The sequence below is a fragment of the Aegilops tauschii genome, chromosome 7 (genome assembly GCF_002575655.3).
Source record: "Aegilops tauschii subsp. strangulata cultivar AL8/78 chromosome 7, Aet v6.0, whole genome shotgun sequence".
In the NCBI taxonomy this organism is placed as follows: domain Eukaryota; kingdom Viridiplantae; phylum Streptophyta; class Magnoliopsida; order Poales; family Poaceae; genus Aegilops; species Aegilops tauschii.
The window spans coordinates 19,654,205-19,677,747 of NC_053041.3; the positions used below are offsets into that span (position 1 = coordinate 19,654,205).

General features: G+C 43.0%; 1 protein-coding gene and 1 long non-coding RNA gene across 2 annotated transcripts; both read right to left on the bottom strand.

The window, feature by feature from the left end:
• Positions 1–1,150: 1,150 nt before the first annotated feature.
• On the bottom strand, positions 1,151–4,867 carry LOC109785681 (GDSL esterase/lipase At5g62930). The gene is made up of 8 exons (XM_020344279.4): positions 4,636–4,867; positions 3,921–4,068; positions 3,706–3,827; positions 3,540–3,617; positions 3,310–3,447; positions 2,656–2,732; positions 2,006–2,170; positions 1,151–1,568 (listed from the first exon to the last, which is right to left on the bottom strand). The coding sequence occupies exons 2-8, from the start codon at positions 3,997–3,999 to the stop codon at positions 1,412–1,414; spliced, it is 816 nt and encodes a 271-aa protein (XP_020199868.1). The 5' UTR covers positions 4,000–4,068; positions 4,636–4,867; the 3' UTR covers positions 1,151–1,411.
• A 7,906-nt stretch (positions 4,868–12,773) lies between these two features.
• On the bottom strand, positions 12,774–15,050 carry LOC109785682 (uncharacterized). The gene is made up of 3 exons (XR_002238157.3): positions 14,838–15,050; positions 13,741–13,996; positions 12,774–13,542 (listed from the first exon to the last, which is right to left on the bottom strand). It is a non-coding gene; the product is annotated as an uncharacterized lncRNA (long non-coding RNA).
• Positions 15,051–23,543: the final 8,493 nt, after the last annotated feature.

Genomic DNA, 23,543 nt, shown 5'->3' on the forward strand with positions numbered 1-23,543 from the left:
TGAGTTTTTCGTTTACTAATAGTTGTGTGTAGCATTTTTGTATACTAGTACAAACATCCGTGTGTGTACTAAGGGAAGATTACCAACAATTAAGCAATGGACAAATAATTACTAGCGACATGGGATCACACTTTTAGTTCCGCGCATGGACCGTCGTAGGTGTCGCTCAGACAAGCTTCAGACAAACCTGTATCGGAAAGCTCTCGACAAATGCAAGTACACGTAGATTTATTTATTTTGTTATCGAAAGAGAGCCTAAGCTAGACGCGCCATGCCGGGAGCTTGACGTGTTTTGTGACCCAAGTTTTCAACAGATTTCAGCGGCCTCAGCCTCATTCGTCGACGACAGCATGCAGATGCTGTCGGGCTCATGAAGAAACCAACCACCAGAAAGCAAATCACAGATGAACGAGGATATACAAAATCTAACCAGAGGAGAGCCAGCCGCCAGATCTCCCCGAAAGGGATGTATATTTTCTGCCCTTTTTATCTGGAAAAATACTTCTTCACCAACTCTTCGGCAAAAATTTTTTTAGCAAAAACCTTGGAAAAAAAAAACTCTCTCCGATCCATATTAATTGTTGCTGCAATTAACATGGATCGGAGGGAGTATCAAACCTTTGACAAAATGGCCAAGCCTCAGCAGCGAGCATCGCTGAAGAATGAGATGCGTCTCGAAGAACCATGAGATGATAGCTGCCAAGTGCAGCTAAAAGGCACAGCAGCTGTGCCCTGAGAGAGAGGCCATCTGGGTCCTGGTGTAGAGTTAGAACAAGGGTCTAAAACAGATTCCTTTAGCAAATTCTCAAAAAGAAAAAAGAAAAAATATATATCCTTTAACAAGGCACATATTCCAGTGTGACTAGCAAGCACAAAGTGGGAGTAAACAAACAATCATGTTCGCGCAATCAAAGATGACAAAAATGTCTAAAGCAAATACTCTTCAGGTTCTCTTGTGTTCTTCACAAGAAAGAAAACCACACAAGAACGCAAGTGTCCATTCCCAGGTGTGCAGGCGACAAGCCGGCCGTTTGTCCCCAGGTATCCAAAACACAATCTTCAAGGGGAAGGGGTTTGTTAGCTTTTGACAATCGAAAGAAATGCACCAAAGAAATGCAATTTCTAATGCAGGTACTCTATGTCGCGGCACTATCAAACATTAGCCACTGTGTTCCTTGTATTGTAAATTGTAGTAGAGATAACCTGAGCAGCAATCCACCGAAAAATCATGTCATCTACTTGTAAATTTTCTATGGCACACCCAACTATTTCAATGGGCTGAAAAATGGACGTGAAATTTCACAGTTCAGAAGTTCCACACCAAAAGAAAAAAAATTAAAACACAAGGAAAAGCAAAAAAACGAGGAAGCAAGCCGTTCAGAACTTGAACATCACACTGCCTGAAACCACTTCACTGGAAGGCCCTTTCCGGGTGAACCCCATCGATTTTGGAATGATGGGGGAAGTCATGTGGCATATCTTCAGCTTTCAGACCAGCGCCTCTCAAGGTCTGGACGACCTCCTTGTGGACCAGAGCGTTTCCTTCCGGCGTCAGATGCAGTCCATCACTACGAGATGATGAAAACAGTTATTTAATTGATCGATCAGAACGAAAGCATGCAGTAATGGATGCTTCTTAACAAGCTTCTGTTCATATGCACAGGTTGCAAACAGCCACTTGTGAGGTGGTCACGAACGACTAGCCTGATTCGACAACTTTCTTGGAAAAAGTTATTGTTGAAGCTTGCCTGGTTTCCAAAGTATCAAAAGATGATTAATGCACCCATGCTATCTTTAATTCCATCGTAAATGCACGATATACCAAAGCAGATGACGTTGTCTAAAAGTTTCAAGTTATTAGTATTGTAAAATAGCCTTATCTTGCCTTCGTGAGAAAAAAAATGCTACTGATCAACACACTGGGAACAGGGGGAATTAAACCATATCATTCGTTCTATTAGAAGTGGCAACAGGGGGAATTAAAATTTCGACAGGCATTAATTACCTTAAGTAAAGTTTCTGCCAACCTTCAGTGGCTTGCATCTTTGACCAAAGATCAACACACTGTACATCCATTTCTTTGGCAAGTTCTATGCATTGACCTGCATAGACGCCAGCCATTTCATTTGTCCTTTCAGGGAGCCTCCTCGCATCTTCTCCATACTGTGATCTTGAGGACAAAATACAAACAATCAACAACTAACAAATTACATGTGATGTATACAGTAAAGCTTGTGGAAAATGAAACGTGTCAGTCACTGCAGATAACATGAATGACAAATAACAAATGAATTATAATATTCCATAACTCAAGCATTCCCACACAATAAAGAACTCCAGTATTTAGTAGCTCCAAAATACTAGACAGAGATTAAGGCTTGCCATTGCCATGGATTTATCATAATCTTGTTTTCCCACCCGCTTTTGCTTATCTGAGTGCTTGTTTGACCCTCTTTTTCCTATTTTAGTACTTGTTCAACAGCAGATTATAAAAAAAAACTGCAACAAATGTTAGGAAACCACAAACTGGGCCCGAGTAGAATTGACAGAAAAGGTATCGGCTTTCTTGGCTCTCATTTATTTCTTTCCATGCCAGTCAGTCACTAAAGTTTCGAGAGCAAACATGAACAGTTCAAGAGGAGAAGTGATGCCAACCGTGCATATCTTTCTCTTCCATCTTCATCGATAGGAGGTGGAGTGATAAGCAAAATTACCATGGACTTGGAACAATCCTGTGTTGTGATGAAATGTCAGATATACAAATAATTTGAAGGACTGATACCTCATATTGCCCCTAAAGAAATACTATTGAAAATATACGCAGACGTAAATTTATCTCAGCATACCTACTTCAACTAGACATAAGAAAGATAAATATTTTTAAGCAATGCAACACATTTAACTGTATGACAGATCAGGAGACCCTGACGTCGATGCTGCCGTATCAACATTGATGTTTCTATTCCAACAATACTAATTATTAGGTAAAGGCAGTTCAAGAAACCAATGAGTTAAGTGACTGGGCATCAATCTGAAATGGAGGTTCCATAACTTCTGTATGACAGATGACAAGCAAGATGTGAATACTGCTTCTTAATCTTCCTGCGGTAGAAATCACAATTAAGACTCCAGCAACCTATGACCTAAGCAAGCCAATCCACTTTTCAACAGATATACACCTCCAGACAGGCAGAGTTACAGCTAGTCTGAAACTGCTTCAGGTCAGAGTTCCGAAAGCAAATATAAGCTTTCCCCTTTCGTACAGTTCAAACTAGTTAGGTACATTACTATTTTTCGTTTCAAATTCACCTTCAGATGATTAACAATTGTTTTGAGATTCTGTCTGTACTCCTCAACTGGAACATGTTGCCGCTGACTTGTTCGTCCTGGAAGCGCTGCATCATTAGCACCAAAGAATATAGTGGTCGCAACGGGTGGCAAGCCAACCTGCATAGGGAGTATTGATTAACTTACCACAGATATCAGCATGATGATCCCATAATTTAACACCTAAGCAGCTGGATGCAAGCCGTTCGTACCAGGGGGAAAATGCGCTGGATCAGGAACAGAGCCCATCTTGAGTTGTACCCACCATAGCCTCTGACAACAATATCGGCCTGATAAAGAAGAAAAAAACCACTGGATATCGACACGGATACACCAGGAAACGACAGGGATTTGAGAATCGATGGGGTCTGGTTCGACCTTGCGGGAGTAGGTGTCGGCGAGGGCCGCTCCCCACCCGCCGGGGCGGAAGGACTGCTCGGTGATGGAGTCACCGAAGAGCACCAGATGCGGCCGCAGCATGTCTTGGGATCCCGCTCCCCCTGCCAAAGCCGAAAGTGGGAGAGCAATGTGAGAGGGGTTGGAATTGGCGGGAGTGTGCACGGTGATGGTGGGAAAGGAATGCAGCAAACCACCTGAAGCATCGGCGAGGCAGATGGGAGGGTGGCCAGCAGACGGAGCCACCGTCGAGGGGCAGGATCCAGGCACCGCCATCGAGGCTAGGCACCTATTTGCAGGCAGGAGTATCTAGGGCCCCTATAATTTTATCTTTCCGCTCCTAACCTGCAAGAGGAAAAATGGCAGCTATAGTTAGAGCAGAGCAGGTACTGTAATCACCATACAGTTTCAAAGGAGTGAGCAGAGCACACAGACTCAAATTCATTCGACACGAGAGCGCCTAAATGCGGGCCCACAGAGAACTGCTGTGCCGGCTGACCAATTAAAGCAGATGTGTATGTAGACATAAACACACAACACAAGTTGCATCAAAGAAGAAAGGAATCCAAACATGCTTGCGATCCTACCAACCTACATACTAGACGTTTGATGCAAGCAAAAGCTGAAATCATTTTGGAGTTGCAGGTAGCAGTCCACAATAATGAATCCTGATTCATAGCTAGCAGCTAGAAGGAGAATCTTGGTCAGGTCCATTACTGAAGGAAGGAAGGAAGGCATGGGAGAGCAGAGGAATCGAGCCGCCGCTCCCCTCGCCAGCTCAATGAAGAAGATCTGGGGCTCCTACTGCCTGGCACGGGTTGATCTAGAAGCATCTAACGTTGACGCCTAGATTCATACACGGAGAGCAAACTAGATCAGGGGACAGGAGGGTGAGGGTGGATCGGATCGAACCTGCTCTGATCAGGTCATCAGTGATTCAGGTCGGCCTCGCGGTGCGGAGTGGCGGAGCTCGGTGGAGCACGCGCCGGCTGGCTCGGGGGGTTGGGGGTGGGCGCCGCCGCGTTCGATTCCACCGGCGGCGGGCCGTCTCGCTCCTGTAGTCCTCCACGGGATGTGCGCTGAGATTCAGTCGCTAGCTGTGCCAACATAAAGGCAGGCCAACCTAGCCTCTCATCTCTGCCCTGCAAAGCAGATCCAACGGCCTAGGTTTTATAAAAGCCAAAACAGTACAAGAATAAACTATAGAGTACTCCCTCCGTTCGCAAATATAAAATGTTTTGGAATATGGACTATATACAGACTGAAATGGTTGATCTCGTAAAAAAAAGATTAAAATGAGTGAACAAACACACTAAAATGCGTCTGTATATACTCTGCACCAGAAAAAGTTAGAACATCTTATAATACTGAATCGAAGGGAGTATTATATAGAAGAAAAAACTAAAGAGATTGCACAAAACAATTTTTATTTTTTGAAAAAAGGCAAAAACTAAGGAGGTCACAAGACATCATTTAAGGGCCAGTTCTTTTGAGGCTTACAAACAGCTTATTACCTAAATAAGCAAAAGCCCCAAAAGATCTTGCTTTTGCTTCTCTCGCGCCCATTCAATGTGAAGAAACCAATTCAAGTGCAGACATGTTTGTTTGCCATCAATTATCATGTATCTTAGCTAATAATGAGAGGGATAAGTAAATCAAATGTGAAACCATCAAAAACATATATCTGAAATGTTTAATTATATACAAGAAGATAGTTATCGTAGAAATGTCATTGATGGAAGAGCCTCTTGAAAAGTTGAAGTTTTCTAGGCAATGATAGGTGTTGAGGAAGAAGTGTGTTCCCTGCTAGTGATAGAGGGTCCTCATGGCATCAACCAACACACATGTCTCGTAGATCTTGCTATGGAGATTAGGAATCTCTATGGTAGGCATAAAGTGCCATCATCATTTTTAGTGTTTATTGGGACATTGTTTGTACTCTTGCAATTATCTCTTGTTGTATCTGAGCCCCGAGAATGAAAAATAATTCCCTTCTCGTAAACTAAGAAAGGTTTAGGTATATGTCTAAAAACCAACTGATGTTTGTCGTTGTAACATTATTGAGGCAAATACTAGCATACTTTTGAAGAGTAGTCACGAAATAAGGGTGAGTATACATATCATGTTTGCTTTTCTAAACTGCTTCAAGAAATTGTATGTTAATTGCTCATCATATTTCTAATGAAAGTATGTATGTATTATTTCCTTGTATTTTGTTTACGTATATCTTAGCCATGTTGTGTTGTTCATGATTTCAGCATGTACATATGCTCTAAATTGTGGCCAAGTGAAAGTAATCTCAAGATCAAACCACTAACTACATATAGTGTACCTATCTGAACCAAATATACAAGAGATACAGAATAATCTTCTACTAAAATTCATGATTTGCCTTCCAGTCAATTAATAGGCATTAAAAGTCACTCCCATGCTCATAAATGTACTGCCTACCGATACAAAATCAATGCAAAATGGTACCATCCCCAACGACCATGTTGCACCTTGCTAATATCAATAAGGTTGTCCTCATATATAAAGCTAAATCTCCCCTATGGCAGCAAGCTTGAAGACCTACTAGTTGGCACAAACTTCTATTGCTGATATTAAATATCTCACAAGCGAGGAAAGCAAAATAAGAAGCAACCCTAGGGGATGCATGCCCGAAGAAGGAAATTAGATAATGATCTTGTGATGTGTTCGGGAATGGGAGACTTTGGAAAAGGAAGTGGTACTAGTTCGTGGAGCTACCAATGTTTAATACTGTCAGGTGGCTTAGTTGTTAATTGAGGGATCCCTTGCCCTCTCGTTTCCGGTCACGCAACTCAGTTGTAGATGGACACATCATGTCCTTTAGACCACAATACGTGAACCATTTGTTTAATTGCTTGGTGCGCAGTCAGACATGCACCTACAACCCTGAAGGCCAACATAAACACCTCCTCGTGTACCTTGTGCCCAAGCAACTGCCATTTGCGCCCCCTTTCAAGTTTCACGACAAGGTGTGGATTTGATTCGTTTTGGGTTGACGTTCACGTTCTACTGCTCTTCTACATTGAAGAGAAGAGCAGGACACCATCACGCTAGCAGACCAGATGACAGAGCTCAGCAAGAGTCTCCCCGCAAATCACATGTCAACCCTGATGCAAAAGCTAACCAGAGCGGAGTCAGCCGTCAGATCCCCGAAAAAGGCTGTCATTCATTCCGTAAAAATAGTAATAGAGAAATTAAAATATGCACCAGCGTTTACATTTGCTTGGTTGGTTAATAGGAAGGTATAAGTTCAAAGATCCAAATATTACTTGTGTAAGGTTGAGTATATTGACCGTGTAAGCTTTTCTAAACTGCTCCAAGAAATTGCTTGTTAATTGCTCTTCATATTTCGGATGAAAGTATATATATGTTTGTACTATTTTGTTATAATTGATTTACTTGTGTCTAGCCATACTGGGTCATTCACGATTTCAGCATGTACATAGGCCATAAGTTGTGGCCAAGTGAAAGCAATCTCGAGAATGAATCACTAACTACATATTGTACATGTCTGAACCAAATGTACGGGAGATATAATACATGATTTTCCTTCCAGTCAATTAATACATGTTAAAAGTCGCTCACATGCTCATAAATGTACTACTTATCGATATGTATTCAGTATGCATGGAATGGTACTCATCCCCAACAACTATGTTGCACCATGCTAGTAATATCAATAATGTTGTGTGCATATATAATGCTGAGTGTCTCCTATGGCAGCAAGCTTAACGACCTACTAGTCGACACAAACTTCTAGTATTGTTGTTATTAAATAGCTCACAAGCGAGGAAAGCAAAATAAGAAGCAGTCCTAGGGGATGCAGACACGCTACTCAGTTGCAGCGGACACATCATGTCCTCTAGACCATAATACATGGACCATTTTTTTTGGGACACTCTCCCTAAGCTTTATTTAACTCACCACAATATTTACAGGTAAAAGTAACAGATCGGGATGACCAAACCAAACATGGCGGCCAAACCCGAGTGTTAAAGCATGCTTAGCGAGATTGTGAGCCTTGGTATTCGAGCTCCTATACTCATGGACTATATTACAAGACGAAAGCACAGTCGAATGTTCTTTGATTTCATGTACTATTGCACCATATTCCGCGAAAAAGCCCTGCTTAATTCGGTCCACCACTGTCTTACAATCCGAGGCCACCTGAATCTTCTGCACATAAAGATCTTCCGCCAACGCTAGAGCCTCTCGAATTGCCATAGCTTCAAGTGTTTCTGGACATGAAATATTCCTTACCGTAATGCATGATGCACCTAGAAAAGCTCCTCCGGAATTTCTGCTGACCACAGCTAACGAACCATAGTTTCCATCTCTAGATATAGCTGCATCAGTGTTGAGCTCTACATGATCCTCTGGTGGTGCTACCCATGTTCGTCTCGCCGGCGGGATTCTGTTCTGACCGTACTTGATGGCTTGGCGGGACCACTTGTTTACTTGCTTGGTGTGTGGCCGAACATGCACCTGCAATCCTAAAGGCCAATATAAACACCGCCTTGTGTACCTTGTGCCTAAGCAACTGCCATTTGCGCCTCCTTTCAAGTTTCTTTTGATTTGTAGTGGGTCACTGGAATCTGACTGCATGTTCCAGACTTCCGCCATGTGTTCAACCATACCTAACACTTTGGCATTCGTGCCTTCGTCAATAATATCTTGTATAGCTCGATGTGGAATGCTCTAGCACAAATTGAGGAGAAGAGCAGGATGCGGAAGCGCGACAGGCTGTGAATTTGATTCGTTTTGTGTTCAGGTTCACGTTCTACTGCTCTTCTACATTGAGGAGAAGAGCAGCACGCCATCGGCACTAGCAGACGGGATGACCAAGCTCAGCAAGAATCACCTCGCAAATCACAGATCAACACTGATGCAAAAGCCAATCAGGGCGGAGTCAGCCATCAGATCTCCTGGAAAAGGTAGTGTTTCTACCTGGGCAAATTTTAAAATGGTCCCTCTTACCTCCTCTTTTTACATGTGAGGTAAGAAGGTAAGAGTTAATCAAGCCATTCATTAATGAGATCAACGGCTAAGATCTATTTTATACTCTTACCTCTCCTGTGAAAAGAGAGGGTAAGAGGGGCCATGTTAAAACTGCTCGCCTGACAAAACTTACCTGCCCTTTGTCCCCCGCACCCTAAAAGGAAAAACCAAAGGCTAAGAAAGCAATGAACATCGGCCGAGATTGAAAGAGAAATGAAGCCTCTGGATGAACCATGAGGTGCTAAGCTATCAGTATCGAGTGAGCTAGAGCACATCAGGAGCTGTCCACACTGCAGAGGCCAGCCATGCACCTGGAATCCTAACTAGTGTAGAGTCTAAAACTAGATCCTTAAAAAAGTTGCAAGGAACATATTCCAATATGCTGCAACAAGCACAGGGTGAAAGCGAACGCGTTGTAAAGATGACAAAAAAAGTCCAGAGCAAAATAATACGCTTCAGGTTTTCTTTTCTTGTTCAACCAGGCTACCCTGCTAACAATACCGAAACAATTCACAATTCAAACTTTCACAACAAAAAAGAAAGTACATGAGGAATGCGAAAACCTCCAGGCGACAAGGGAAAGCAAACAGTTCAAACTTAAATATCACAGGGCCCAAAAACACTGGAAGGCTTTTTTCGGGTGAATTCATCAATTTTAGAATGATGGGGGAAGTCATGCGGCATTTCTTCAGCTTTCAGACCGGCACGTAGGTCTGGAAGACCGCAATGTGGACCAGAGCGTTTCCATCCGGCGTCAGATGCAGTCCATCACTACTTGGAGATGAAATGAAAGCACTTGTTTTATTAAGCTATCAGAACGAATGCATGCATGCGGTAACGGATATTTCTCAAGAAACTGTTTTCAATATGTACAGGGTGCAAACAACCACTTGTGAAGTGGTCTCGAACGACTAAGCTGATTTGACAATTTTTTCTTTCAAGAACCATAGTTAGAGTTTTCCCTGTTCCCAAGTATGTGAAAGATGATTAACACACCCATGTTATCTATCGTGAAGCATAGTAATACACCAACCTACGAAGCAAGTATAGTTGTACAAACATATATCAAGGAGGATGTTGCAGCCTGAATTTTTTGAGCTATTTTTGTTACAAAAATATCCTTATCTTACTTTGGTGGGAAAAAATGCAACTGATTATACTTTTTTCTAGAGTACACAAATTGGGTACCATATTTTTATAGAAGGCAGAGAGTAATTCAAATCGGACTGCCAGCTAGCAACACCCACCCACCCTCAAATACATGTTACTCTGTCATAATGGTTTGAAAACACCTAGCTCCAGCCTGTCTCCAAGTTTGTACCTCATCGAGAATGAAGTTAACAAATTGGGGGATATTGCGTTGCTGCACCACATTCCTGAATACACTCGCATTTCTTTGCTTCCACAAGCTCATTCTCGATGCACCCGCAAAAAAAAGCTCATTCTCGATGAACTTGGTAACAGAGAAAATTAAAATATGCATAGGCGTATACATATGCTTGGTTGGTTACTAGGAAGGTATAAGTTCAAAGATTCAAGTGAAAATATTTTAAAAATCCAGAGAAAATGTAAATAAAATATCATATTTTAAGAAGGTAAATAAACCTGAGAAAGCGTTACCTTAAGTAACGTTTCTGCCAACCGTCAGTCACTTGCATTTTCGACCAAATATCAACACACTGTACATCCGTTTGTTTGGCTAGTTCTATGCATTGACCTGCACTGCACAGAGTCTCCTTGCATCTTTTCCATGTAGTGATATTGAGGAGAAAATACAAATAATGAACAGCCAAAACAATTACATGCAATGCGTTCAGGAAAGCTTGTGGAAAATGGCAGTTGTAGTTAGAGCAGAGGAGGTATTACAACCACCCTACGGTTTCGAAGAGCACACAAATACAGATCCATTCAATCCAAGAGCACCTGAATGGGGGCACACAGAGAACCGATGTGCCGCCATTAGAGAACCAATTAGAGCAGACGTTACTGAAAGAAGCATGAGCGAGCAGAGGAATCTGGGGTGGACAAGTTGACCTTCGTCGAGGGAGTATATAGCAAAAAACTACCACATTATAGACTAGGTATACAAAAAACTATCACTTTTTTTAGTGTTTCAAAAATCTACCACAAAATTGATTGGCTGTTCCAAAAAACCCTAATGACCATGTGATTTAAAATTGATCTGGTTTATGACAGGTCGGGCCCTCCCCTAAATAAACCATTAGTTGACTGTTTGTTTGACCATTAACTTACATTTAGGGCCCACCTGTCAGCACTCTCTTCTTCCCCTTTTCTTTCTTCTCTCCCTCCCTTTACCTTATATCTTCCCGAGAGGACACACCATGGCCGGCACCAAGGCTCCGCCGCCGCTACTTGGCCTTGGAGCTCCGCCGCCGCTGCTGCGCCTGGTGATGCTTCCATCGCCGCCAAGCTTCTGGGTAGGTCGTGTCGCGCCGCCGCGGCTGGTGGAGGTCGGGTGATGAGGCGGCGGGCCAAACTCGTGGGCACGGCGGCCCAAGCTCCTGCGCATGGCCGACAGTGCCTGGGCATGGTGCCTAAGCTCCTCCGCATGGCCGGCGCGCCGCGGCCTAAGTTCCCGTGGGAATGGCCGACGGCAACCCGAGGGCGGAGGGAAGCCGCGGCTCGCCTGGAGCATGGCTGGGCACAGGATGGAGCGGCCGAAGGGAGCTCCAGGGGCATGTCTCCATCGTGGCTGCTCCAGGGAGGCGGCGACAGCTCGCGGGGAGGTGGCCGGAGGGAGCACAGCCTGGAGGGTGAGCAGCACTACGGGGTGGCTCCGGCGGCAAGCAGCCCGCACCAGGCGGCGCCACATGCGCCCGTGAGCAGCAGCCTGGGTGGCGCGAGATGCAGCAGCTGTTGCTTGCCGCCGCAGCCACGGCCAGAGCAACTAGGGGTGGGCATAAAAACCGAGGAACCGAAGCCGAAACCAACCGAATTTTCGTTTTTTAGTACTGCTAATGAAAAATTCGGTTTTTACTTTTGTTAACCGAACAAACTTTGATTGGTTCGGTTTTTGACTGGTAACCGAACAAAAAAAGGGAACATGTACCGAAAAATGCGAATGGAGGCCGAGCATCAGGCAGGGCGCTATCCCTGCCGCCCGACCACCATCTAGATTCCCGCTGCCATCGTATAGAGGCGGTATTCGAATTTTTTTGGCTTGTATTGATCCAGCGCTGGCCCACCCACCTAGGGTGTCTTAGAACCTGTCTGACATGTATGCACAAGTTTTGACTTGTCAGCACCGATGCTCCATGCCATCTCAGTTGTGTACCACCCGGAAGTGGACCTCGTGGTCGAGTCGTGGCCACAGTAGAGCCAATGGAGGCACAAGTGCATTCGTGGCGCTTCCCTGACCAGCGAAAACACTCAGTAGTGTTCGAGTGCACCTAATTATCCTCCCCCCCCCCCCCCCCCCAAAGAGTGCACCTAATTAATCATCGTTAATGACGTTGTTCGTTCTTGTTTTTGCTGGTAGCAGTTCTCCCGCTCGCCAGGTTATGCCGAATGAGCTGAATCAATCATTTTGCACATGTGTCATAGCATTAGTCAGCAACTTTTTTTCGTCTTTATACTTGAACTTTTATAAGCATTTAGTTAAACACGCACTTGACCACGCTCTAATGAAAATCTGTCCCTAATTTGTTCTTCATGATCTACACGCCGCCCTCTGTGTCCCACTTTTAGAGTCGTGTCACATCTCGAAATTTTCTATTCCCTCACATCAACCTCACCCTGTTGTCATCTACCTCCCCCCACCTAACCTAGTTCTTTGTCACTCTCTTCTTCGCACCGGAAAAGAAAGGTTTTGGGACAAGTGCTTCCATCACCAGTCACTTGGCAAACCCACCCACCCTCCACCCCCACCCAGACCGGACAGACGGTGCGTCGCACCCCCAAAAGCAAGGCGGCAATCACGTTATCCCCCAATCAATACATGTCATTACTTGTGCCAATGTTACTGACTTGTGTGGCACTAACAGATGCAAAAAATCAAGACGTAACAGCGACATCTTTGTTTGTTTTCGGCCTCAACATAGATCCACACATGCTGATTTACTAAAAGAACATTACCTAATCCCTTAACACATATGATCGATTTCTTTCGTGCACACACAACATAAAACTTGACCAACCACAATATTTCAACCGGACACATGCAAGGGAAGAAAATTGTCTCACATTGGAGGCAGTTAACGAAAATGGTTGGATCCTGAAGAACTCATACTGCCTACAGGAAGTTTGGCTCAAATGGGCCGGTTTTCTTAGTCCCGCAATTATTGCGCCCATGTCCAACGACACCACAGTTTGTGCATTTCGGCAACTTCTTGGAGTCTTCGGCAAATCACCTCGCTGCGACAAGTTGTACATTTGTGCCCCTGCTCTCTGCAGATCGTGCAAAACCGCGACCTCTTAAGTTGTTGCTCATACGGAGCCTTGTCCCTGCTGGTCGTTGGCCCTCCCCTTTGCCTCTTCTTCTCATTTAGCCCAACAGCTGAGCAACTGGATTCACCATCACCTGTAGTTTTTTGCAGCACAACATTGCCATCCACAGATGCATGTTCCTTTTGCGCTACAATCTGCTGCTGTTTCTCTCTCTCTCTCTCTGCAAGCCCCATTCCATCTTTATCGACACTAAGTGGAAGCAGAGTTGCATGCACCTCCTTCATCATGGCCATGAAAACATCATAGCACTTGACATTGCTGTCGCCAAGCACGACACACTCATCCACACCTCGACGAACGGATGTTCTCTTTCAATGGGGAACCCTGCAGAAAAAAAATAGGTGTCAACCACAATTTCGACCGATACTTGACTACATCCTATTATACTCCATCCGGCTCAAACAAAGTTTCACACAGATGCATTCTAACTACAATTAAGATATTGTACTAAGATTCAGGAAACTAGCGGAGTATATCAGAGGCAAAGATGCATGGTAAAAATGTTTTTTTCCGCACACGTACCGCACAGGCACACACAATCTCTTGCATACATCTTGTTCTTTGCACATTGAGTCTGCTTTTTGCCAGCCGTACACCAAACCCAGTTTCCCATGAATAAAGGTTGTAAAACTCATCCAGTGAGTCAAATTCTGTGCCAATTTTTGGATTGATGACATGACCTTCACGATTTTCAGCATAAGCACGGACAGACGACTCAAGTGTTTTTTTCCTATCAGGGTTCATCTCCCTCTCTTCAGGTGCCTTCACTAGCCTCACCCTGTACCGGTGTGTCACACAAAAAACAAACACTTAGCAATTTGATACATTTTTCTACTTATTTGCATTTCTTCTGCCACTACCGGGATCCAGCTCTAATTTCAAACTCTATATTTCCACAATCATAATTACGATAATCCTCTTTTTCGCATCCAACTAAATACACATGTAGTTATTTATTCTAAGCTAAACAGAACATCATAGTATACAAAACAAAGCAGACATTGTGTGCGCATGTGGGGGGTCGTTCTCGTTAATCAAACTATATTTACATCAGCTAATGAATGGCTCCCTCTTCCCTAATATTGAAACGCAACAGTTGAGCTCACACATACATATTTCACTGTCAGACACCTTTTCGGATTTTTTTTCCTCTGACCATCACAAAACAGATCTAATTACATAATCCGATTAGCATATTGTCTAACTTTGCACCCTCCTAAAATCCACGAACAGCCTGCTAAATGCAACAGATGATCCTAAAAATTCAGAAAAGACATGGATTGTGTGTTACGTGCGCTGGGGGCCTCGGTAATCCTGGAATCCAAAAAAATACACACTCCAGAGCAGACGACTATCCAAATGAAAACATTGTAGTGGTGGAGTGGTTTGTGCCACTCTGAAATCTAAAAACCTAAATCGAACGACCTGAAACATTGTGCTGTGCGTCAGTTTAGAGGAGCATGCATACAACAGCACACTTACTCCATACAATTAACTAGTTGAAATTGCTGCTGCCAAAAACGTATCACTGGGGTGTACAGCCAAAATCTTTGCGAGATTCATTTCCCAATCTAAACAGGTGCGAATGAAGCATGACGGGGGAACAGAAAAAAACGGACCTCCTCGTCTAGCCGCTAGTAGCTTCAGAGCACACCTCGTATCTCTGCCCATGTCCACCAACCAGTGCTTCGTCGCCCTTCTCGAGCTCTAGAGCTGGAGAAGTCATGGAATCCTGGGACTCCACCGGGAACACACCACAATTCCTGCGGTCCAGGGTAGCGCCGTCAGTGGATGAATTTGCAAAGAAAATGGGGGGAGGAACTCGGGGGAGAGAGAGATTGGACGAACATGAACATTTCACCGGTGGGGAATCACTGGAGAGAGAGAAGATGTCTATCTACAGCGGCAGAAGCACAAGCACATGGACGACGAACGACGCACCCCTTTTACTTTACCTACAAGAACGAAACGAACGCTGTGCCGAAACAGGGGAGGGAGGTCCGGGAGAGACAATGTACTTATTTCTTGTAGACATGGCGATGACGATGATGATGATGATGACGGCGATGATGGTTCACCGGCCGTCGGCGGAGGTGAAGGACTCGGCGAACCCGGCGGGCCGGGCGGGGATGCTGCCCTTGCTGTCTTCGAGGCTCAGGCTCATGATGCTGCCGTCGGTCATGCTCGCCTCCGACTCCTGCCACCCCTTCACCATCTGGAGCAGCGGCAGGTGCAGGTCGATGCCCATGTATTCCTCGGCCTCGTTGCTCGACGGCTTCCATTTCTCCACCATGGGCACGAGCACCGTCACGGCGTGGCCCATCTGGGGCTTTTTTAGGGTACTGCACAGCCCATATAGACTTCCTGTACGTGGGAGTGGGAAGCTAGCAGGACGTGGAGTCGTCGTCCGTTTAGTCCCACCTCGGCTGGCCGCGAGAAGGAGCATAGGAACCTCGGCTATAAAAGGGTAGGTTGCAGGAGGTACCAGGCACGCACGGCCTTGAGCCAATCTTTCGGTGCATACGGTAGAAACCGAATACCAAACCGATTTATCGGTTCACCGAAGTTTTGGTTTCCTAATTTTTGAGCCATTTTCGGATAGCATTTTGTTTAACCGAAATTTTAAAAACACCGAAATACATTAACCGAAATTTCGGTTTATACCGAATGCCCAGGCGGAGCAACGCAGGCAGACCAGCACATCGGCCCTGGCGTCGAGGGCCCTATTTACAGGGACCCAATTGCTTTTTAGAAAATATTACAGGGACCTGATTGCTTCTTTAAATTATTTGGGCCTTGCCTGTCATAACCTATCAACGGTCAACCCAACCCGACGAGTGGGCCCAAGCTATCATAATCTGGCTTAAAACTTAACTGCTCAACCATTAGGGTTTTTTTGGAACAGGGAACCAAAAAAGTGGTATGTTTTTGAAACATAAAAAAATGGTAGTTTTTTGTAGACCCAGCCTGTATATACTCTCGTCGAGGTGGTGCCCGGGACTCCTCTTGGTGGTGCTGACGTGTGTCCGGGCGAAAGCTCCGCGCCTCTGACGCCGACGACGGTGACGCCCATGAGTGCCACTTGCTTCTTGAGGACGGCGTCGTGGATCTCGTCCCGGTTCCAGGGCTTACGGTGGGTCTCTGGTCGGGCCTCGGCGAAGTGTTAGGCTTGTTCTAGGCTCATGTTGTGTATCTTTTGATTTGCTTTGTAAGTGGGCCTCCCCACCATATTGTATCGTACGGCCGTGTACTGTGGTTCGTTGCTTTATTTATAAAGCGGGGCGAAAGCCTGTCTCGAGGAGAAATTGTATGTTAAATTGTTCGTCATTCTTTGACAAAATTAGTTCTGTACTATTTATTTGTGTTTAACTTACTTGTGTATTAGCTATGCTGGGTCGTTCATGATTGCAGCACGTATGTATGCTATAGATTATGGCAAGTGCAAGCAATCTCGAGAAGTCGTCACTCACTACATATTGTACCTGTATGAACCAAATGTACGAGAGATACACAATAATTGTCTACTAAAGTTCAGGATTTGCCATCCAGTCGATAGTCAATACGCATATAAAGTCATTCCCATACTCCTAAATGTACTACTAACCGACACAAAATCAGCGCAAGATTGTAGATACCCTCGTCGGACCATGCTGCACCATGCTTCGCGCATATATAATGCTAAACCTTACCTATGGCAGCAAGCTTGGCGACCTACCAGTTGATGCAAGCTTATATTGCTGCTATCAAAAAGCTCACAATGCGAGGAAAGCTAAAAAAGAAGCAGCCTAGCTAGGGGATGCATGCTCGAAGAAGAAAATTAGACAACGGTTGTGTGATGATTCGGGAATGGGAGACTTTGGGAAAGAAAGTGGTACTTTCATGTGGAGCTACCAGCGTTCAATATGCCAATTTGGCTCGGTTGTTAATTGAGGGATCCCTTGCCCTTGCCTGCTGGGTCGCACAGTTCAGTTGCAGATGGGCCCATCATGTCCTCTAGATTACAATGTAGGAAGCATTTGCTAACTTACTTGGTGTGTGGTTAGACATGCGTATGCAACCGTAAAGGCCAACATCAACACCGTCTCACATACCATCTACCCAAGCAACTACCATTTGCACCTTCTTTCAAGTTGTTCATCAATGACTTGGAGTGGGTTATTGGACCCTAACGGCATGCTCTTGACTTCCGTCATGCTTTCAACCATACTAGCAAACACTCCGACATTCATGCCTTCAACAGTGATCTCTGGTGTAGCTTGACGTGGAATGCTCTAGCATAACTTGTAGTGTAGAGAAGGGTGCGGAAGTGTGGCAGGTGTGGAGTTGATTCATTTTGGTTTCAAGTTCAAGTGCACAGTTGCCCTAGGAGCTTACAAGCATGGATCGGCTAGGTGAGCATACGTCCACATAGAAAAAAAAAATCAAAATTGGTTAATTAGGACATTCAATTGTGGCATTTAGCTACAAATTAATGCTTTTCGGGACAATTACAATGTCTCATCCTTTTCAGTCACTAGCTCTGCTAACACGAAGTCAACCTAGCCTTTCATCTCTGCCACGCAAAGTAGATCCAACGGCCATAGTTTTACCAAAGCCAAAACAGTACAAGAACAAACTATAGAGTACTCCCTCCATTCGCAAATATAAAATGTTTTGGATATTTCAATATGGACTGTGTATAGACTAAAATGAGTGGATAAACACACTAAAATGTGTCTGTATATACTCTGAACCAAAAAAGGTCAGAACATCTTATAATACTGAACCAAGGGAGTATTATATAGAAGAAAAAACTAAAAGAATGCACACACACCATTTTTTGAACAAAAAGCAAAAACTAAGGAGATCACAGACAACATTTAAGGGCCAGTTCTTTTGAGGCTTACGGAAGCTTAATGCCTCGCCCACAAGGTGTTCGGGCTATTGCCTACAAGCTATGATTTGTCTTACAATCAAATTTACATTGAGATTTGACTTTCTGCACATCCAATTGAGATGTCAAATTGATTGATCCATTTTCTGTATCCTATTGCTGAGTATTTGTGAATAAGGGTTTTTATCTACTAGACAGTAAATTGTTATGATATATGTACATGTATGTATTGTATGTGAACAATGCTGTTGCTGATATTGAAATGTGAGATAAAGAAACATTGTTCTATTAGTGATTTTGTGATATTGGTGTCTAACACTTTGTGTGATATTCGTATGCAAGACAATGATGCTCATAATTGAGATATCATAGCAATCACTTTTATGTTCACATGTGCGACAAAACACTATAAAATAACTTCATATCATTTAATCAGAACGGAATTGAAGTCCAAAGGTATTATAGACTATTCACCAGACATATGAGAAATAAGCTAAATGAAATAACCTAAAAAGAACTGGGTGGCTTATTCTCATGGGATTATTTCCACGACCACTTCTACACACATGTCTTCTGATGTTGAGGAAAAGGTGTGTTCCCTGCTAGTGATTGAGGGTTCTCATGGCATCAATCAGCACACATGTCTTGTAGATGTTGCTATGGAGATTAGGAAGTGTCATCATCATTTTTAGTGTTTATTGGGACATTGTTTATACTCTTGCAATTATCTCTTGTCGTACCTGAGCCCCGAGAATGAACAATAATTCCCTTCTCGTAAACTAAGAAAGGTTTAGGTATATGTCTAAAAACTGTATGTTAATTGCTCATCACATTTCTAATGAAGACCTGAGCCCCGAGAATGAACAACAATTATTGAGGCAAATATTAGCATACTTTTGAAGAGTAGTCACGAAATAAGGTAAGTATACATATCGTCGTGTTTGCTTTTCTAAACCACTTCCAGAATTGTATGTTAATTGCTCATCACATTTCTAATGAATGTATGTATGTATTTAGTTTGCGTGTGTCTTAGTCATGTTGTATTGTTCGTGATTTCAGCATATACATAGGCTATAAATTATGGCCGAGTGAAAGTAATCTCGAGATCGAATCACTAACTACATATTGTACCTATCTGAACCAAATGTACGAGAGATAGACAATAATACTCTACTAAAATTCATGATTTGCCTTCCAGTCAATTAATACGCGTTAAAAGCCACCCCCATGCTAAAAAATGTACTGCCTACCGAACAAAATCAGTGCAAAATGGTACCCGTCCCCAACAACCATGTTCCACCATGCTAATATCAATATGTTGTCCACATATATAAAGCTAAATCTCCCCTATGGAAGCAAGCTTGAAGACCTACTAGTAGACACAAACTTCTACTGCTGATATTAAATAGCTCACAAGCGAGGAAAGCAGAATAAGAATCAACCCTTGCCCTCTCGTTTCTAGTCACGCAACTCAGCTGTAGGTGGACACATCATGTCCTGTAGACCACCATACGTGAACCATTTGTTTAATTGCTTGGTGCGCAGTCAGACATGCACTTACAACCCTGAAGGCCAACATAAAGTCCTCCTCCCGTACCTTGTGCCCAAGCAACTGCCATTTGCGCCCCCTTTCAAGTTTCGCGACAGGGTGTGGATTTGATTCGTTTTAGGTTGACGTTCACGTTCTACTGCTCTTCTACATTGAGGAGAAGAGCAGGACACCATCGCGCTAGCAGACCAGATGACAGAGCTCAGCAAGAGTCTCCCCGCAAATCACATGTCAACCCTGATGCAAAAGCTAATCAGAGCGGAGTCGGCCGTCAGATCCCCGGAAAAGGCAGCGTTTCTGAAATATTTTATTTCTGAAACCAAATCATTCATTCCGTAAAAATGGTAATTGAGAAAATTAAAATATGCACAGGCGTTTACATGTGCTTAGTCAGTTAATAGGAAGGTACAAGTTCAAAGATCCAAATATTACTTGTGTAAGGTTGTGTATATTGACCGTCTAAGCTTTCCTAAACCGCTTCAAGAAATTGCTTGTTAATTGCTCTTCATATTTTGGATGAAAGTATATATGTTTGTACTATTTAGTTGTAGTTGATTTACTTGTGTCTAGCCATACTGGGTCGTCCACAATTTCAGCATGTATATAGGCTATATGTTGTGGCCAAGTGAAAGCAATCTCGAGAATGAATCACCAACTACATATTGTACACGTTTGAACCAAATGTAACGGAGATACACAATAATTCTCTACTAAAATTCAAGATTTTCCTTCCAATCAATTAATACACATTAAAAGTCGCTCCCATGCTCATAAATGTACTACTTATCGATACAGAATCCGTGTGGAATATTACTCATCCCCAACAACTATGTTGCACCATGCTAATATCAATAATGTTGTGTGCATATATAATGCTAAATAGTATACCTAAGGCAGCAATCTTGACGACCTACTAGAGTACTAGTCGACACAAACTTCTATTGGTGTTATTAAATAGCTCACAAGCGAGGAAAGCAAAATCAAAAGCAGTACTAGGGGATGCATGGCCGGAGAAGAAAATTAGATAATGATCGTGTGATGTGTTCGGAAATGGGAGACTTCAGAAAAGAATGTGGTACTAGCATCTGAACCAGAACGGAGCTTGTTGGGGCCCGCGCCCGTCAGGCCAGCAACTGACTCAGGGGGCGTAGAGGGAGCGCCGTCACATTCGATTCAGCCAACGGCGGGCTGTCTCGCTCCTGTAGCCCTCCACGGGATGTGCACTAAGGTTCACAGTAAACTAGCTCTGCTAAGTCACAAGGTCAACTTCGCCTCTCATCTCTACCCTGCAAAGCAGATCCAACGGCCAAGTCTCACAAAAGCCAAAACTGTACAAGAGCAGGTTACAAGTACAGAGCAGAATATTATAGAAGAAAAAATTAAAGAGATTACAAACAACATTTTTTTGAAGAAAAAGCAAAAACTAAGAAGACATCATTTAACACGCTTTGCTAAGGAGAAGACAGTACAAAAACAGATTATAAAAGACAAGGCTGAAGAAGTGAAGAGAGAAGCAGGGCTAGTGTTGAAATGTTATGGTAACACGTGCTAATATCGAACAATCACATATTAGTCCATCTCAGTGTGTACTTAGCCCACAAAATGACATATTTAGCACCCAAACTACCATAATTACCTCTAAAATGACATGTTACCAACTTCTTAATGCTAGAACGATCTTCGTAAAAAAGAGTATCATCGTCACAAGTAGGTGCTGCCATGAGCTAGCTAAAACTTCGATGACATTGCACCCTTCAAGCTCCCCATATGTCCATTTGTTGCTGCCATGTGCCATCATCCTCCACGTCTACTTGACTTTGTAGTACACTATAATTTTCTTTCTGCTACGTACCACCAATGAAAATGCAATTTATTAGTCTACCAAAAATAAATAAATAAAGCATATTGAAATGTGTAGATTGCAACTTACCTTAGCTTCTTTTTCTGGTGGATTTAGTTGGCTTGCACATTTTCCTTGTGCAAGTTGACGATCCAAGTTCTCTTCCTCTTTGAATGCCTTGATTGAACCTCACTTCTCTTAAGGTGTGATCACTTAGCAAGTCATCTGTTTGATGCACATTTGGCTCTCGCCATTTGTGCCAAAAATAGTGTCAAATGTTACAACATCACCAAAGTGTGAAGGGTCATTTTAGCACAAGCATGTAATATGTTTGTTATATATTCTCTGCGAAATCAAATTGGAAAGCAATAATAGGTTTTCCGCAATTTTGTCATGGTGATTGTCAACATACTTTATGCCTGACCAAAAGCCAATTCTCTCTACTACTTGCTCTGCAAATAATTTTTTTGTTCACGGCAGCCAGCAACAAGTGTAGCTAAAGCTAAGTCTAGTCCTTTATCTATTCATGTCATGCTATTGCTTTTTACCCTCTTGCACCCATTCATGATGTGAAGAAACCAATTCAAGTGAAGACATGTCTGGTCGGCATCAATAATCATGTGTCTTAGCCAATCATGATAGGGATAATTAAATCAAATGTGAAACCATCAAAAACATATGTCTAACATATTTTATTGTATATGATCAGATAAAGTTATCCTAGAAATGTCAATGATGGAAGAGTAGGGAATGATAGGTGTTGAGGAAGAAGTGTGTTCCCCGGCTAGCATAACATGTCTTGTAGATCTTGCTAGGGAGAGTACGAATCTCTATGGTAGGCACAAAGTGTCATCATCACTTGTAGTGTTTACTGGGATATTGCCTATACTCTTGTTGTGTTCGAATCTTGAGAATGAAAAATAATTCCCTTCCCGTAAACTAAGAAAGGTTTAGGTGTATGTCTAAAAACCAGTTGTTATTTATCGGTGTAACATTATTGAGGCAAATGTTAGCAGACTTTTGAACAGTACTCACAAAATAAGGGTGACTATATAGAACGTGTTTGCTTTTCTAAACCGCTTCAAGAAATTGTATGATAATTGCTCGCCATATTTTTTATGAAAGTATGTATGTATTATTTCCTTGTATTAAATTTACTTGTTTCTTAGCCATGTTGGGTCATTCACGATTATATTTTAGCATGTAACTGGCTATAAGTTGTGGCCAAGTGAAAGCAATCTAGAGGACGAATTACTACCTATGTACTGTACCTGAACCAAATGTATGAGAGATACACGACTAAAATTCATGATTTCATTTTCTGTCAATTAATACAGATAAAAAGTTACTTCCATGCTCATGAATATAGTACTTACCGATATGAAATCAGTGCAAAATGGTACTCATCCCCAACAACATGTTGCACGCACCATGCTAATATCAATAATGTTGTGCACATATATAATGCTAAATCTCCCCTATGCCAGCAAGTTTGATGAGCTACCGGTTGACACAAACTTATATTATTGCTATTAAATAGTTCACAAGCAAGGAGAGAAAAATAAGAAACGGCCCTAGGGGATGCATGCCCGAAGAAGAAAATTAGATAACAATCGTGTGATGTGTTCGGGAATATGAGACTTCAAAAAAGAAAGTGTGGAAGCACAAGTGCTCCCTGGGTGATTTTGGTAATTAATGCCAACATATCTCTTGTTGGACTAATGCTTTTACCTAGTATGTTTCAGATAAGTTCAACAATGGAGTGGCATGTACTAGAGGATGTGGAACCCTTTCTAGATGATAAGGACAAAGGATTGGCTCAAGCTCAAAGCTCAGGACTCTACTTTTTTCATTTTAGTGATCCAAGATCACATTGAGTCCATAAGAAAGCCAATACTATTAAGAGGGGATGAGGTGTTGCTTAATGGATTGCTTGCTCAAAGTGCTTAGTGATATGCTCCAAAGCCCTCAACCACTTTCTCACATCCACATATGTCCCAAACCAAAAGTCAAACTCGGCCCCATCGAAACTTTCTATCCGGCGCCACCGAGTTCTCTTGACA